Genomic DNA, 18,236 nt, shown 5'->3' with positions numbered 1-18,236 from the left:
ATCAGGGATGCAGCAGGCATGCAGCATGCATCATTCAGTGGTGAGAGAACATTCTCATTCATGTATTAAAATGAAATCAGTGATGAGTCATTAAAATGGTATTTCTTGTGTTTTCATGGGATAGTTCCTCTGGTGAGAGGATGATGGAAAAAGGAGAAGAGAACAGACATGTGATGAGCGAGTTTGTTTAACGGATGGTGAGGGGCCATGTTTGGTCTCAGTGTGAGTGGCCAAAGGGACTGAGACTGACTGCATCAATCATATCTGTCTCATAGGAAGTCGGGGACGAAGGCACAGAGACACAGAGCCAGAGTAGATGATGCTATAGTCAATCAAACACACACAAAAATCACACACACGTCTAGGGGGAAGCTATGAGATGTGAGACACCGGGAGACTCAGAGAGCAGAGAGAGACAACATAGATGGAACGGAGGTTTCAATTAAACAGACAGCTAGGCATGTGCTAATCATAGCTCACAGCTCAAGAGAGAGCTTAATATGGAGCAAGAGATCACACACACAGAGAGATAGTGCACTTCTGCACAGCCAGAGCCAACGCCTTCACACCAAAGTGTTTCCACTCACTGCCATGGCGACGCACTGTAGCCGTCAGCGAGTGCACGCAAACTGTGCCCCGTGTGTCGCTGGGTAGCTAGAATAACACACGGCAGACGCGCACAGCAAGTCACGACACACACAGTCTGCAGCCACAGCGCATCCCCCTGCTCGTCACAACGCTGCATCTTTCAGAGGGAGGTGCAGAGAGAGTGACCGCTCCTCTGGGAGTAGTATTGCTGTTCCTAGGGTTAGCAAGTTAGCACACTAATGCTAACCTCAGCCCTGTGTTGAGAACACGAGGGCCTCGAAGAGTACCAAGGATCTGTGACTTGTTTTAGCAGTAGGGTGGAAGGAAGAGGGCTAGATGAGAACTGCCCTGGTCTGTGGGCACGCTGGTGGTCGGTAGTCTCGTGTGTGTGTGTTTTACAGACAGCCAGCTAAACTCTGTGCTCCCACACATTGGAGGCCCAATTCAAACTTGCATCAGGCAGGGGGTAGGTCGCCGCAGGGCGGAGAGAGAAGGATAGAGAGAGAGGGCTTAAAACCCGCCCCTGTGAACAGAAGGGCTCTGGGCTGAGACACAGCCCTATAAAAAGCTGACTGGAAGGGGGAGGAAAGAGGTGAGCGCGACGGGAACCATTTAAGACGCCTTAACCGCAAGAGGGCCACCTGCCATTCAGCCCGGTGACCATGGCAATGGCCCCTGCGCATTGCGGAAGGGAGACATTGGGGGAGATTGCCATGGCAACCAGCGGTGGCCGACTGCAACAGCTCTTAAGGCTGGGGGAGAGTGACACGGACCCATTTAAAGAGACAAGCCCTCTAAAAGGAGACCTTTCTAATCTTCAACCACAGGAGCACAGAGGAGGTCTCTCTTATTTGTCTGTAATACTTTGCCAGTATCCCCGAGGAGGGTATAGGGAATACTGTGAGGAGGGTGGTATGTTGTTGCTGCCATGGCGCCAGGCTCCACTTCCCTAACAAGGTGCACAGCATACAGACAAGGATCAGGTGCATCATTTTTCAGAGTAAAATTCTCCCTCCACCTGGTGGTGTCATTCTAAAATCATGACATTAGCTACACTGACATTGTATTACACAGAAGCAACTCAGAAATAGAAATTGAACAGTAAGGGTGTGTGATGCTAGATAGTCAAATACAACATATGCTGTGCTTATAAGTGACAAGCTCTTCTGCCTCATATCTTCTCTACAAAGTGTGTTTTGTCATATATGGAACTTGGATGGTCTGGTCAGATTAACAGCTAGGACATTGAGAATGTTTATGGGAAGTGATGGTGTGAGACGGTGAGTGCTATGTATGTGATCAATGGCAGTGATTGACCAGGTCTGTCCCTTACAGCAGACAGCAGGGCTATGGAGCCCCTCAGCAGGGCTAGAGCAGAGACAATGCAGCACAGAGACACAGAGAGTAGATACACAGAGACATACACACAGAAACAGAGATACACAGAGAGAGAAAGGGCTTAAGGCCGTAAGGGGGAGATATGGTCGACAGACAGATGACAGGCCCAATTAAAGTGAATGAGGAAGTGGGGGAGAAAGGATGAAATAAAAAGAGAGAGTGGGTGAGAAAGAGATGGGAGGGATGACAGCAGCAGACAATGGAGGAGAGTCAGAGAATGAGTGAAAAAGAGAATCTTGAGTAAGAGAAGGGTGAGATGAATCATGAGATGGTGGGTTGGGCCTGAAGACGTTGGTATACTCACTCTGAGCCTGCAGCCATTTCCAGGTATGAGGTGTCTGCTGTGTCCACCCCTACAGGGATCACTATGCTCATGACGTTCTTTGCTGATCAATTCTTGTCCTACTGAGTCCAGAGCATGGGAGTCCAAAACACTGAGGCATGCCAGCCACAGCACTCATTGCAGACATCTAAGTGCATCCACAAGGCCTGCCAACACACAGAGGGAGAGAGAAAGACAAGGGAGTTAGCATGGTGACAGTCACCTATCTGAAACTAGATCAGACAGACTGAAAACTGGGGTATTTCCAGGAATCACCATGATTCATAAATTCAGCTGTGTGAGATGTAGGTACTTGCTATCTGCTAGTAACATGGAAAATGAACAGCATGATAGGAATTTCCCTAGCAAAGCTCTCAAAGAGAACCCTCGCCCGCCTCACTGGCTACCTGAGTCATTCATGGATGCAAGGGGGTAGAGGAGCAATCTACACAGACTGCCAGGAATGCAGGATGCTGCTGTGGCAGTGTTCCACCACAAGGGGGAGTGAGAGAACACAGAGCTCTGACTGGCGGCCATTAATGTAGGGGAAAGAAAAACGCAACACTGAGAGGCCATCTTTTCACCAAGCTTTATTGTTCTATTGAGCAGAACAGCACGCACACACGCACGCACGCACACACACACTCTCGCTCTCTCAAACACACAATCCTTTAACGCTGTAATTAGAGCTGTCACAAGCCCCTGGCTGTCTGGATGTGAAAGCCAGTGTTAAATAGGCATCTTGTCTCACTCTCCCCCTCTCACACTGTTTGTTCAGCATTGCAGGTGGACAGGCGATGCATAGAAAGACTAAGTCAATAATGAACTCCATTAGGTGTCAGACAGACTGCAGCCTCTCTCGGATGAAGAGAGAAGTAGGACGAGGGACTAAATGGTTGGTTGACAGACAGAGGTAGCCACTCCCGCCAAGAGGCAATAACAATGCTATGTCCATAGATTAAATAGACCTGTCCCAATTAGCCTATACACAAACGGTGGGTGCTAATGTACAGGCTATTATAGCTTATAGCCTACGTAATGCAATGCATGTGTCCAGACAGGGGCATATGCGCTGGCCCTGATACTGAGAGCACAGCGTTGTTGATAAGTGGGATTAGTGGAAGGGACACATGCCTAGACAAAATAGGATGGAGTTCACAGCCCTATAGCAAAGAGGGCTCATGTCAGACACACTGCTATCTGGACATTTCAGGTTTACTAGACCACTGAAACATTTGTACAATCTCTTTAAACAGCAGGGCCCATATCACAACACAGCTTTGTGTGGCTCAAATAACAATAGAAACCAATTGTTGGTGGAACATTTCCCAGTAACAGGGCTTTTAGCCAGACCACTGAAATGACATAAAACCCCTTTGTGGTATCTCAAAGGCTCACTATGTTTTGGTGTAGTAAAAATCCCTTCCTTCGGAAACAGGCCGTCTGTTTCCAAGAGTTTTGCTGTGATCGTCTCTGCCTCTGTCTAAGAGAATCCTGCAGTCACTGCTCAGGAATGCACATACACATACACATACACCCCCCCCCGCACAGACAGATAAACCAAACCCCCTCCCCTTCTAGACCCTTGCACACATTCCTTTGCTGGGAGGCACCCAGGGGCGCAAGCACACACATACTGCACCAGGGGCCAGACACATTCAAGACACACAAAAGGGGGGTTGGAAAAAGGCTAACGAGGACAGTACAGCATTCCTGACAAAATCTGAGTGCTGTGACTGCCTCCGACGCTCCTCCCACTTCCTTTAGCGGAGCCGTCTGTCACACGGGACCAACATGCCAAAAAAAGCAGAGGAAAAAGACAAATGCTCCCTCCACCTCGCTCCTTCTGCCCTCCCTTGCTGTGCCCCATCCACCCCACCCCCGCCGGATCTCTCTCCTCCCTGCACTTCCTAAATAAACCTCAGAGCATGGAAGGGAAGGGGAGTGCCGCAGACAGTGCTCCTAATTACAAAGAGGCCGAGAGACAGAGAGAGAGAGAGGCTGTGAGACAGGCTGAGCGAGAGGCTGAGAGAAATATCCAAAGTAAGCATTAGCAATATGTACATTGTTACATCATGCCAATAATGCAAATTGAATTGAGAGAGAGAGAAAGGCTGAGAGAGAGAATGGTGAAGCGGAAAGGGGAGCGAGTACAAGAGGGAGATGGGGGGGAGAAAGACAAAGCAAAACATTATAAATGGCAGAACACTAGCTCGTCAAGCGAGGAGGAAAGCTGCAGCTCTCGTCCCCCACTCCCCTTGCGTTCTGTCTGAAGTTCTCTCATCACGGATCTCACAGCGCTGCAGGGAGCCTGTATGGGCACTAGGGTTCCTCTAGCACAGGCACAGCAGCCTTCTGAGACTGTGTGAGAGTAGAGCAGAGACGAGAGCTGAGCCCACTCAACCCCCTCTTCTCATTTGCCCTCCTCCCTTTCCCAATCTCCCCTCCCTCACTAAGGCCATAGTCACGTCATTGTGTGGGGGAATAACTTTCCTTTTCAGACAGACCAGTCACTCTACTAAATTCAGCAGGGGAAACGCACACACGCTCCCTCGTGCTAGGCTAGTTGGAGCCACTGTACGTCAGAGCTTGTTTTCATTGAGGCTCTTTGGGCCAAGTCTCAGTGTTTGATTTTGAGCCGGGGGAAGAAAACGATGGAGCGCAGCTTCTAACTGAAGCTGTGCTCCTCCTTCCCTCTAAGTTCCCTACAGAGGGCTGAAGTGACTTCACACCATCCTCATAGGCCAAGTCATCGCAGCAGCCAGCCATGAGCGCACACACACCAAAATAAAAGGCACTCCTATACACTGGAAAAAGCCACCATCAGAATGTCACAACCCTTCCTTTCACAGTGCCCAAACAGGGCTACTCTCTGCAGCAGCTGTCCTTCATTAATCAGTGCCCAAGCTGCCAGGGCTCCCTCTGTGCTTTACCTCTGAAGGTGAAACCATACATCAATAATACAGGACATTAGAGATGTAGGTCTACATTGTGTATGCGTGTGTAAAAGATTGGGCACCACTAGCAACGAATAGACAAGTTCCACTGTGATGTTTACCCATTGACCACCTATAGCGCAGCAGCAAACTGCCCTAAAGGGCATTGGAGAGAGAATGATATTGCATCGTCCACATCCACGCTCTGCAGAGCACACTAACCAGCAGACAATTGCCCCAGGCCAGCACTGTGTGTGCAAGAGAGAGAGACAGTGTGTCCTAGAGGCTACTCTACACACATCAGCCTACACACTTTGGGCTTGTACCCTGTCAAACAAACACACATAGGGGGTAAAGGAGGGATCTCCCATCTCAGGTGCAGGGTACAGCCAGCCAGCCAGGGTTTTCAGTGCAGAACATCCAGGTTCTGACAGCTGGTCTGGGGCAGCCCTGCTCTGGCCTACTCTCCCTCCGTACACCCTCCTCTCCCTAACACAGCACGGCCCCATTTGACATTCTTAAATCTGATAAGGATGACCGATGAGAAACAAAATCTTGGATTTGCGTCGAGCCCGCCTGTCCACCTGTGTGACTCAGTCTTATCTATATTAGGAAAGAAAGGCCAACTACTCAAACCAAATCAAATTAGACTGACAGGCTAAAATGCAGCTTTTCTGTGCCTGGTGTTAATTGTCGAGAAATTGGGTCGCAATTATCACAATTGCAACATTTGGTTAAAAATGAGGCCTAGGTTTTTTTTTGCCCATATCGGGCAACCCTACATGGCAGTGTGGAAATTATCTCAAATGAGTGCAGGAAATACAGAAATGGATAAAAATGCAAGAAATGGTTTTATAGTGTTTTCAACCTCATCCAAAAATAATCTGAATGGAGAAAGACTCATTGAAATCACCCTAGGGCCTCACACTACTCATAAAGCTAATTCACAACTTTTGTCTTTTTTTAAACAAATACCATCAAAAATGTGAAAAAGAAAGTGATTTGATATTTTGGCCATATCACCCAGCACTGGTCAGAGACACTGCAGCCCCATTACAGCACAATTCCATGATCGATTTCACACCTGGCGTTATATCACCAAATTCACCCTCACCTCCACTGAGTCTGCCCAGTACCCAGCGTGCCCTGCACTAAGTAAGTAGTGTTAGCATGTAGCACAGCAACAGGAAGTGGGCGGGGCTAGGGAAGTATCAGGCCACCTATTTGGGAGGTAGTCTAACTAGTGAAAGGCCCATTTAACAAGGGATCCATCACAGCCCAGCACTGCAAAAACAGTTTACCTGAACCCTGTTTCCCTCTCCTCCTCTTGTGTGACCTACACGACCGTGCTGGGCCTCAGAGCTAGGCCAGACTCACATGAACTACTAAAGGCATGACTCTAGCTCTACACAGAAAGGAGGACACTGGAGGCTTAGTGCCAGGCAGCCCCACAGGGTAAAACTACCTAGGCTGGCAGTGTACTGTTGTCAGCCAGCTATATCTATACAGATGATAGTTTCAGGATGGAGTCTGTTTTTCTCCAAAGACAGAGGGAGCAACACAAACACAAGTGGCACTATTTACAGTGAAGGATGAGGCAGGCAGAGAGGAAGTCAATAGATTCTCACTAGCCCCACTGAGCTGTGGCCTTCTTCTTTCCTACCCTTCTGCCCTACCCAGTGCAGTAAACATCCTGTATAATGAACCCCTTCACTTCCTCACTCTGTGGCCCACTGTCCTGGCTATTGGCAGCTCAAAAAGCCTTAATGACTTCTCTTATTGAGCCCTTCATGGATGCGTGTGTGCTCCTGGGATTGAGGTGAAAGGAAAGGTGTCACCCAGCAGCAAGAGCTCCCTGCCACGCACTCCTCTGTCCCCCAGGGGGGAGTGGCAGGCAGGCCACATCTCCCCGTCAACACAGCCAGCGAAACACCATATCAGGTATTTACAGCTGTGTAAGAGTGTGCAGAGAGGGGGCACCCACCAGGGGAGCGAGGAGAGGGAACCAGAGAAGGCAGTGTGAGTCAGTGTGTGAGGCAATTCGGATAAGGTGCAGATAGGGAGACTGTTACAACGCTACGAGACAGTGACATGGTTATGGTAGCATGGCGTCTAGCACCAGGACAGAGCGCAGGCCACTGTCCCTTTAAGAGGAAGAAGAGGTAGGTGACTGTGGATTGTGTATTATATACCAGCCTCTGATTAGACACAGCAGGCCCGCTCTCATCCAGTATTTATGTCCACACAAAAGTGATACTTTTTTACTGAATTCAGGGAGGCCAACATCAGGGGAAACAGATTTTTACTGTGTCAGCTACATCCATACACACAGGCCTCGTTTCTTGTCAGAGGGTTCCAGCCTGCAGTTGTTCTGACGAACGGAGCGGTTCAAACTGGTGTCTATTTTACTTCCCGACAGGGGCCCACGTCTCCCAAGGTCTCTCTGCATCTAGGTCTCCACTGCATGAGTGACATCACAAACGTATCATGACATCATTCATTTGGTGGAGGATGAATCCCACTACGCAAAGCTAAGCTGTGGAAATACTAGAGGGAGCAGCATACAGCAGTCTGAGGCCTTAGATTACCCCCACTGTTGACAGGCATTTGTGAAACAAGCACCTGTGTCAGTGAAAAGAAAGATCAGGAGTCACAAGCAAATGAGTGCCTGTATCAGTGTGTCAGTCAGTCAGCTGTGGCAGCGACCTACACAGCTCTCACTAGGCTCCTCTGGAGAAAGAGAGCAGCTGCACAGCCTCACTGTGGGGAAAACACCTCTGCCTCCAATGATTTGGCCTCCTGTCCTCAATTGGCAGAGGGGGAATTAACATAACCCTCGCCTCATAAGGACACAGAAGCCTAATTAGTACTGTCCTGGAGAACCAAAACAGAATAGATTAATGGCCGTCTCTCTCGGCAGTCTCCATCCAAGATGGCCACAAATCCGGATATTTTTCTGTTCATGTGAGGAGTCTCATCTTAGGCTATGGCAACATGGGGCCATGAGGAGAAAAGGAGGAGAGAAAAAAAAAACACTGGGCGACTGTCTCAAACTGGCATTTGGACAGAGGCTGCCAAAGTTTGCGCCACAGAGAAGTATCCAGCTTCTTTAGTTTGTCTCACAGGCCAGAAGGGAGGAGGGAATGGAGCTGCCTGCCTCACACCATCTAAAAGCTAGAACCACCACCAGGGGACTGAGGCATACTACTGGGAATGGGGCCTGAGCTGATGGAAAAAATGTCACAACACATGAAAGGAAAGACATGAATTGTCAGGAGAAGATTGTTTGGGCAAAGTGGAGTCACGTGTACGTGCAAGGTGTAGCCAGGCAGATTTAAAAAGTATTGTTGTGGCACTGGGGCTCCTTCTCATTTCTAGAATGGGTGATATAGAGCTCCTCACTGGCCAGCTGTGTTTTATCATGAACTCTCAACACGATCACCAAAACAACAGACAAAAAAAACCTGGCCATTTATTTTCATTATTATTTGATGACGGGCATCTGTTCTGAGCCTGTGACGAGCTGAGAGGGTGAGGGGGCAAGAGAAGGGCAGCAGGTCTTTGTCAATGTCAAAGGGAAATAACCAAGTCACAGCTGTTGTTTCATTCCTCCTTCACAAAACTCAACACCTCTGACCACCAGGTAGGACTTGGGAAACAGCCTGTTGTTTATCTATTCATGAATTTAATGTGAATTAGGCAAATTCAAATTAGGCAAATCCGAATTGGAAAAAACAATTGAGACAAAGTAGCCTATGTTCCAAAGAGCTAGGCCAAACCACACTGAAATCTTCCTAGCTAATTTAATGACAGTTTCTTGTACTAGGCATACCCGAACACTGGTAAATATTACACAAGGACATCGTTCCAGCCATAATGACACACTATGGTTGTTGTGACCGGTTTCCTCTATGGTTCATATCCACAATCAGTGTCATGCTTTCCTCCTCAGTCGAGCTGACCTTTAGATAATCACTACTTATTAACTAAATTTTAGAGGTCGACCGATTATGATTATTCAACGCCGATACCGATTATTGGAGGACCAAAAAAGCAGACCGAATGATCGGCCAATTGTTTTGTTTGTAATATTGACAATTACAACAACACTGAATGACCACTTATTTTAACTTAAATAATACATCAATAAAATCAATTTAGCCTCAAATAAATAATGAAACATGTCCAATTTGGTTTAAATAATGAAAAAACAAAGTGTTGGAGAAGAAAGTAAAAGTGCAATATGTGTTATGTAAGAAAGCTAACGTTTCAGTTCCTTACTGAGAACATGAGAACATATGAAAGCAGGTGGTTCCTTTTAACACGAGTCTTCAATATTCCCGGGTAAGAAGTTTTAGGTTGTAGTTATTATAGGAATTATAGGACTATTTCCCTCTATACCATTTGTATTTCATTAACCTTTGACTATTGGATGTTCTTATAGGCACTTTAGTATTGCCAGTGTAACAGTATAGCTTCTGTCCCTCTCCTCGCTCCTCCCTGGGCTCGAACCAGCAACACAACGACACCAGCCACCATCGAAGCAGCGTTACCCATGCAGAGCAAGGGGAACAACTACTAGAAGGCTCAGAGCAAGTGACATTTGAAACTCTATTAGCGCGCGCTAACTAGCTAGCCATTTCAGCACAATGCTTGACGCACAACGAAGAGCTGCTGGCAAAACGCACAAAAGTGCTGTTTGAATTCATGTTTACACCGCCTGCTTCTGCCTACCATCGCTCAGTCAGATACTTAGATACTTGTATGCTCATCAGATTATATGCAACGCAGGACACGCTAGATAATATCTAGTAATATCATCAACCATATGTGGTTAACTTGTGATTATGATTGATTGTTTTTTACAAGATAAGTTTAATGCTAGCTACTGCATTCGCGTAACAGGCAGTCTCATTGTGGAGTGCAACGAGAGAGAGGCAGGTTGTTTTTGCGTTGGACTAGTTAACTGTACGGTTGCAAGATTGGATCCCCCAAGCTGACAAGGTGAAAATCTGTCGTTCTGCCCCTGAATGAGGCAGTTAACCCACCGTTCCTAGGCCGTCATTGAAAATAAGAATGCGTTCTTAACTGACTTGTCTAGTTAAATAAAGGTATATCAAATTTTTAAAAATCGGCACATCAGCACCCAAAAATACCGATTTCCGATTGTTATGAAAACTTGGAATTGGCCATTCCGATTAATCGGTCGACCTCTACTACATATGTGCATATAGTGAGAGAATGGGTAGCCTAATGATAGTGAATTATGAGATACTAAAATCGTCCTGTCTAGTCATCGTGTCGCTTTCTACAAACATGAGTTAAGACTAGTAGCCCACTTACTGTTAAATGTGGTAACTTGGTTCAACTTGCCAAAATGGGTGGGAATGTTTGGTGTTGGACAAAGCATGAGGTCAAAGAAGAGTGGGGGTGGCAATAAACATCATTGTTCTTTATACAAAGTGCTGGGTTTATATCCTGTTATGAAACGCCTCAATATGACAACCTGCTAATAACATAGCCAAATTCAGCAACTACAATAAATCTGAGCTGACGTATATTGCGTTGTTGTAGTAGTATCTGTATATACATCCTGCTCTTCAAATACAATGCATCAGGAAACACAATATTAGCAAATAAATGTGATTGAACGATATGGGGGGGGGGGGGGGGGGGGGTGCTATTAGCTAACCAGACAGTTGGCCAGCGAATCTCAAACTTGTGACCTGACAAGTGTATGTTTGTATCAAAGGCGGACATTGTCACTATTTTAATGTACGACAGAAAGCAGTCCTTATTAATCTATCCCATTGTGCACTAGCTTGCCCGTGACTGTGTGTCGGCGTTGCAGTCAGCTCAGCCGATAGGGGTGTGGAGGGCTGAACGTAGCTATTAAATTACCACAACTTCAAGCCAAGCCGCCATTTTCATAGCGCTTTTCTAAGGACGGCAAGAAAACCGTGTAACTGGGGGACGGACACTCGCCACGAGAAGAAAATCCACAAGAAAGCAATCAATCGTCTTTCAGACATTCTTACTTAAGTATCAATTTGTCGATACCGTTTGTGTAGTTATTATTAGAAAAATGTAGAATCTCGTCGATAATTTAGCCAGCTGGTTAGCTAACGAGCCATGCTAGTTAGCAGCAATGGCTTTCAAAGATACAAAACGTTGGCTAGCGAGTCTCGGCAAAGGAACCATTTTCTCAAGCTACATAACTAGGCGGCTGACAAATTATATTGGGCCTCTTCGTCTTGAAAAATACATAAGGGAGTTATTGTATCAATATTTGAAGCTTGTACTACTACACCAGTTATAGTACTTAGCTAGCTAATATTAGCGTTCGAACTGCGGTAAACTGGCCAACGAGGTCTGTAACATGGAAAGATTAGCTACCTAAACTAGTTTAGTAAGGCAGCTTGGCACGTCATAGTGTGAACAATGGCGCAAAGTTCACACTTGCTGAAAATACGTTCTCGCAGTTTGAGTTCACTTTTAAATAACATTGACTATTGTAACCAATCGCTAAGTTTAAACGGTCAAAGAAGCTACATTGTCAGTGGAGGCAAGATTCCCCGATTTGAGTATGCCCCCTCCACTGAGGTATGGTCCCCTCCCCCCACGTTTGCAGCAGTTAAACCACATACCCTCTGAATCTAAATTAAGGGATGTAATGCATTTGTCAACTAGGAACAAAATAGAATGGTGGGCGTTTGTTCATCTAGTGACAGAAGGCCTCTAGTTTTATATATAAAAAAACATTTACACAATTGTGGACATGCGATTGAACTTTGACCAGAAATATAATGCAACTACGTATAATTTTCTGGAAATTGTAGTCTTTTGTTATCTATATGTAAACAAAAGCCCTGTCAATGCCTTCTGCGCAACACCACATTTTGTGGACTAGCTGGCTACTCAAACGGAAATAAACCTTCATAGGATCAACAAGAAGTGCACTTCCAACCACATATGAAAATCTGTAACTAGATAACGAGCACGGATGTGTTAAACCAAGGCAGTCCAACAAATACTGCAATACAATTCATGATTGACTTGTTCTGTAAGTACAATTTTACCACTAGCCTATTGCATGGGAGTACATTGGCAAACTGACCATCCTTTGGGGGCTGGTTGAAAGAGAGCGGGGTAGTTCTCCATGCCACCTAGTTCGACTGCAACAGCATACTGACATTGCAGGTAAAGCGAACTAGCCAAAAGTTAATGTTTGATATTGTATTGCTTCCCTTTATCTTCATTAACAATCCAATGTTATTCAACTGCATTAAGTAAGCGTGCTAACGTTTCAGAAGCAGCCAGTAAAATTCAAATGCGCTAACGTTAGCTAGCTAAACACTGCACTGTCTAACTAGCAAATGCTAACAGTTGCTAGCCAGCTAATACAAGCTAACGTTACACCAAAACAATACTATAATTCAGGACTAACATTCTAAGTGGCTCACTTAAATAAAAATAAAAACTACATTTCCTATCAGAAAGTTAGTTATTATCAACTTCCATCTAACTATAGCGCCATCAGCATCCACGTAGCTAACGTTACTAGCTACAGTAGTTAGCCATGAGAAACCAAGTCGGCAAGCAGGCTAGGTAGACTAACTTGGTGAGCTCTTGAAACTAAGACAACCTATGAGGTAGTTTTAAAGCGTTTTTACTTACAGTTAAAGTCCACTGTAGATACCCTGAATAAAGAAACAGAGACCTGGGTGAGACCCCCGTCGCTAGAGCCTCGCTCTCTACACAACCAAAACAATAGCTACTTCACTCCACACTGCGGCTCTATAAGGTTTAAAAATATTTAGACTGATAGCAATCTTTTTTAGAGACTCCCCCTACTGTAATTCATTTTCGTTGGTAATTATTGGAACCCAATAATGACAGTCAGTTCCGAACCGTTAAAATTGTGTCCTACCTACGCCGACTGTTAGAAATTAGATCCCCTCTACCCTGTCTCTTTTCCCTTTGCAAAAATGGCGGCCCTGGCAGGACTGCCGTGACTCCGCCTCCTCCAGCCCATCAACCCCTAACCCGAGCCCCGCCCCTACACTCTCCGGGGTCCACAGGCCAAGATTACAGGGGCGCGGTGAAATGAGATGGCTACATGCGCGTTCACGCGTCCGTTCTGTTCTGTAGTTTTGTGTCTGTAGTCCAAATCTTGTCGCTATAATGCCACTATGCAGGATTTGTTAGTTCAGTTGCAACGAGTTGGTTCTAGAATATATATCCTCTTGTTTATAATCCTAATTTATACAATATGATCTCCAAATTTAATTTATAACAAATGTAAACATTCGTAGGATTGTGTCAGTACAGCATCTCATGTTCAGCAACTCATTAAAAATAATCCATTACCATGAATGGAATAATACCTCTTTATTGTCAATGAAAACATTTCATAAACATTTACATTTTCCTTCAACTGCTTGAAAGATAAAGCAACATGGTGCAACACACAATTACAATACATGACAGACAATACAAGGCATAGACTAAACTCATGTGTATAGTCCTGTATGTTTTTTTTCTCTTTTCAACATGCATCTGAGAACAATTTGTACACTTTGATGTGTGAGGGGGTAAAATTAGGGTGGTCAGTGCTTGACTTGGGCAGAAGTTTACTGGAGCTGCGTACTGGCACTTCAGATTATCTACTGCTTGGGTTTCTGCACCTTCTATAGAATATTAGCTCAAAAGTATTGTGGAGCTCCTGCACCTGAATATAAACAGTACCCAAAATGAGTACTGGCACCTCCAGTATTTCAGTCCAAGTCAAGCACGGTGTGTGTGTGTAGTCAATGCAGTTTCTTAGCAGCCAAGGACAAAGTCTGGTTGCTTTTATTACTTCCTCTGGAGGAACTTGTTGAATTGTCAGCCCTTTCCCTCCTGTTTCACACTTCTCTCAACTGCAAAGCAATCTGATGTGCTTTTGTCAACCATATGACCATGATGTCTGGCACAGAGACATACCATGTTCTACATCTATGTATGTCTGCCATCTAACCACCGCTCATGTCTCAAAGATTTATTCATTCATTCAAGTGCGCGTTTCACTTTTATAGGTGATCCTGCTGCAAAATGTGAAACTTTATTAAAATAGAAAAAACAAACAAATATATTGTATTGTCACTGAGGTCCATGACACACCTTCTGTATCTGCTACAAATAAAACAAACTCATGAATGGCAATTATTAGGCCCTAGTTACCAGAGTTTGAAATTAGCATCTAATTCTGCTGCCCAAGGCAGTAGGAGGAAACAAATATCTTCCACATGAGCCCGTGCTTTCTTTGATTTAACTGAAGGCAAGATGGGTGGCAGACAATACTGACCAATATCAACACAATCTACAAATGGAAGCATCGTGCTATTGTTAACAAGTACATGTAATTCATAATTGCTGTTACATTATTCCAGTCTCCCCCCAAAAAACGGCACTATTATGAATACATAATATGTAGGCCTAGTTCAATAATACTGACAACAATGCGTATAGGCTACAAGAGGTCAAGGCAAACGGATCGTCGCATATGTAAAGTAAAACATCTCCATGGCCAATTTTCAGAGTATATCATCCACACAGATTAATTTTCTAAGAGCTAAAGAGGTGAGTCCAACAATGAATCAAAAAATACGTTGGACATGTCGTGTACGTGTCGTTCGAATTAAGGCGAAGATACAGTGGCTCCTGCGAATCTTCCAATCCTGTTCACATATACAGTCATTGCCTGTTCACATGACATTACAGTTCGACCTCCCCTCCCCCACTGAGCTCTAGCCAAACCGCATCCCCGCGCGCACGCGTAATACTGAAACTGGGCTTTCTCGTCTGTTGGTTGTATCAGATCGTCTTGACAGAGTAGATGAGCCTTCATAACTGCTACAACTATACTCATTTCGGAAATCTATAGCGAACGTAGGTGATATTGTACAACAGTCGTTGGGCTATAATACGGTATATATATTTTTGTACTTGATTCAGAGTGTAGGGTTTTCATAAAAACACTAGTTGGAGACGTTATCAAGAAGTAGCCTAGTCGGTTTCCGGGCAGTTTGATTAGGATGAGATTCGGTGGTAAAATATAGCGTTCTCTCGTTTTCGCAAAATGGCGTTCTTGTTTTTATAGATTGACATTGCTCTCAGCCAATGATGCATGAATTGACCTGTTTTTGCAGAAATGGTTGGCTTCTGATGACATCATTCGGACATCGGTTGTAGGCGGGTTCTGAGCTGTGAGGGGAGAGTGGCGCAACCGGAGAACTTGCAGAGCCAGGCGCCATTAGGGCTGAGTCAAGAAAAACAATGCTTTGGAATGCAAGATAAATACGGGATGAGCAATTTATTGCTGTTCGACGATAGGAATTACTCAAATGAACTCGCCATTCAACGTATTGTACGCAGATAGCTATAGATCACTTTCCGTTTTTTTTGTGAAATTGCAACAACGCAGCTGGTGGCAAATAAGATGGCGCCTGCAGTTAACGAGCATGCACGAGCATAAAGCGCACTGACTTAGGCGGCGGCAATGCGCGCACTCCCGAAAGGAGTGCGGAAAGCATCGTTTCTAAACCATGCTCTTAACTTTTGTCGTTAAGTCGTGTTTGGTCTTGTCAGTTTAGACTATATTGTTTATGTATTTCCTGTTCTGGCATTTAAACCGAGAAGCAGACTGACGAGCCAACTTATAAGTCGAAACATGGATGGATGGATGGAAAGTAACGGTCAATGTCTATGAAATTGTAAAAGTGGCCAACAAAAGCTGAACTGAACATTGGCCTGAAAGGGAAGAAACTTTTCTGCAGGACTTTAAAGTAACAATTCGATTACAGCTGGATACATTACAATTGATGGAACGCGAAGTTAATTGCAAATTTGATATTTTTGTAAGTTTCCACCAGAAAAAAAGCAACTGTCAAACCGCTTAGCTGTTGATAGGGAGCTTAGAGCCTGTCCGCCATGTTGTCCCACTCGGTTCTCAGATTCATTAATCAGTAAATGGCGAATACTTTTCACAATTACCCAAGAGAAGAACTGCTCTCGTAATTTAAATGCTCATTAACCATTTGTACCTGTTATGCCTGTCTTTTGTCACTTGATTTTTTTCATTAAACCTGACTGCCGTCCTATAATATCCCTCCACCTTAATTTACTATACTGGATGCAAAACAAATGCACTGCATTTTCTACTACTATTCACCACTCACCCATGTCATGGAAGACATATAAACATTAAAGGAAGGAGGTGCATGACGTTCCAACACAAAACCTTTACTCAAGAGGAAGGAAATTGGAAGGACTGCCATGACCACCCTTCCCTTCTCAGTTGTCAGTTTCTAAAAGGTTGCACAGAAGCACGTATGCATTAATTCACCATGTCACAACACAAGCTTCCAGCATTACATTTTCATATGAAAAATTAAATACACATTTCCCAAATATTTGCTATACGATTCTCTTTTAAGAGTTTCATACATAGATGCATTTAAATCTACTTCTGTAACTACCTAATATACATATACACGTATATAAAGGTCTTTGTCTCCATCTAGTGTGCAAAAGTGGTAGCGACACGAGTCGATCCATTTCCTGAACAACCCTCCATCTCGACCAATCATAGCGCTCGTTGTTGGTTGGTCGCCCTCTGTGTCAAGGTGGAACGACATTTTGAGAAAACAACACTGGGGGAAGAGAGAAACAACTATGTCTTCTTTAGGAAGGGTCATGGGTGTCCTTAGGGCCGGGACGCAGCTTCTTACACGTGGACCTCAGAAAATAGTAACCCGAAAGTAAGTAGCGTTACTGGTGTTATAAACGTTAGCTAGCTATGTGCTACGGACGAAAGGTTGACTTCAACATCGTCCTTCATAATTAAATAAACATAATCAATCACACGTCAGCTGTACACATATTACTGTCTTCTTAGCTTTAAACAGTAACGTTTGGCTATAGCTTATAACTAGATTACAAGTTAACCAACTAGCTGGCAGTCTGACAGTAGGCCTACCAAACAGATGTCCAGAGGTAGGCGCCATGATCAGATGTTAACCCATTGGGTTGTTGGGTTTTAATCAAATGTGTAGAGCGTAGCTACATTATACTGGTATACGGTGATGGGGTGTAAACAGTGATACCCTCAGTGCTCTGGTTTTCTGTTAATTTTCAGAGCTGGTGGTGGACCACACATAGAGGCCCAGTACAGGCAATTCCCACAACTCACCAAGAGCCAGACGTTCCAAGCAGAGCTCCTCAGCAGTGCCATGTGGTTCTGGATCCTGTGGCACTGCTGGCATGACCCAGATGCAGTAATGGTGAGTTAAATGTAGATTAGGCTCCTAATCATAGTTATGCCTGGTATGTCCTGTCCGATCTAGTTTTGGCAGTTCATAGAGTAAAGGATGGAGACAAAGCCGGTGTCTGTCAAGCAGACTTAACCCCATAATGCCTCTTCTCTCAGGGTCACTTCCCATGGCCTGATGCATCCGCATGGACAGATGAGGAACTGGGGATCCCAGCTGACGATGAGGAATGAGGTGCCCTCTACCCCCAGGTGTGCCTTTTGTCCTGTCTACGGCTACATCCGTCTTCACCACAGGATCTGTGACGCATCCAAGGGATGTTTGTCAATGAGAATGTCTTGTCCTCTGATGAAAGATTGTGTTCATCACACAACAGATAATCATAAACTGTTGGTTAGGATGGGAAATGGAATGCTTATTCAGTTAGTACAGTAATGCGATTGTTCATATTAACTACAGAGAGCCCTTCTGTAACAAGATGTGTTAGTTAATATGCCCACTTCAATTAGGTTCCTTACTGTAGCAGTGGCACGTTGTAATAGTACTTCTCTTTCTTGCATTTCTAGACCTTGTGTGTGTGCCCGGTCACTACCTGGAGGTTAAGGGTGTCCCGAGAGGCTTTGTTGTACATAGACAAATAAAATTCAATTTATTCTAAAACATATCTTTGGGGTGTGTACA

At 44.9% G+C, this 18,236-nt stretch overlaps 2 protein-coding genes across 19 annotated transcripts in view; one reads left to right on the top strand and one right to left on the bottom strand.

Annotated features, from left to right (window-relative positions):
• The window catches only part of LOC109864517 (inactive histone-lysine N-methyltransferase 2E), a 29,867-nt gene extending 16,251 nt beyond the window's left edge, over positions 1-13,616 (bottom strand). For 5 of the 15 annotated variants that reach the window (XM_031831564.1, XM_031831568.1, XM_031831576.1 and 2 more), the window contains exons 1-2: positions 12,922-13,276; positions 2,291-2,475 (exon numbers count right to left, since the gene is read on the bottom strand). In XM_031831564.1, the coding sequence (XP_031687424.1) occupies positions 2,291-2,361 (71 nt within the window). In that variant the 5' untranslated portion in view covers positions 2,362-2,475; positions 12,922-13,276. Of the gene's footprint in view, positions 1-2,290; positions 2,476-12,361 lie in introns of all 15 variants that reach the window. The other 10 variants (XM_031831570.1, XM_031831571.1, XM_031831573.1 and 7 more) reach the window with 6 other exon arrangements.
• A 1,455-nt stretch (positions 13,617-15,071) lies between these two features.
• LOC109884017 (NADH dehydrogenase [ubiquinone] 1 beta subcomplex subunit 2, mitochondrial) lies at positions 15,072-18,219 on the top strand. Of its 4 annotated transcripts, XR_004210964.1 has the most exons (5): positions 15,120-16,599; positions 16,809-17,045; positions 17,423-17,567; positions 17,714-17,806; positions 18,122-18,219. XR_004210964.1 is itself a non-coding variant. In XM_020476023.2 (4 exons), the coding sequence occupies exons 1-3, from the start codon at positions 16,960-16,962 to the stop codon at positions 17,786-17,788; spliced, it is 306 nt and encodes a 101-aa protein (XP_020331612.1). In that variant the 5' UTR covers positions 16,870-16,959; the 3' UTR covers positions 17,789-17,806; positions 18,122-18,219. The 4 variants fall into 4 exon arrangements, 2 of the variants coding, with proteins under 2 accessions (XP_020331611.1, XP_020331612.1); XR_004210963.1 differs by having other exon boundaries at positions 15,072-16,599; positions 17,714-18,219; XM_020476023.2 differs by lacking the exon at positions 15,120-16,599 and having other exon boundaries at positions 16,870-17,045.
• Positions 18,220-18,236: the final 17 nt, after the last annotated feature.

Source organism: Oncorhynchus kisutch, linkage group LG9, assembly GCF_002021735.2.
Source record: "Oncorhynchus kisutch isolate 150728-3 linkage group LG9, Okis_V2, whole genome shotgun sequence".
Taxonomy (NCBI): Eukaryota; Metazoa; Chordata; class Actinopteri; order Salmoniformes; family Salmonidae; genus Oncorhynchus; species Oncorhynchus kisutch.
Note: the sequence above shows the minus strand (reverse complement) of the source record. Positions and strands in the feature narration are given on the sequence as shown.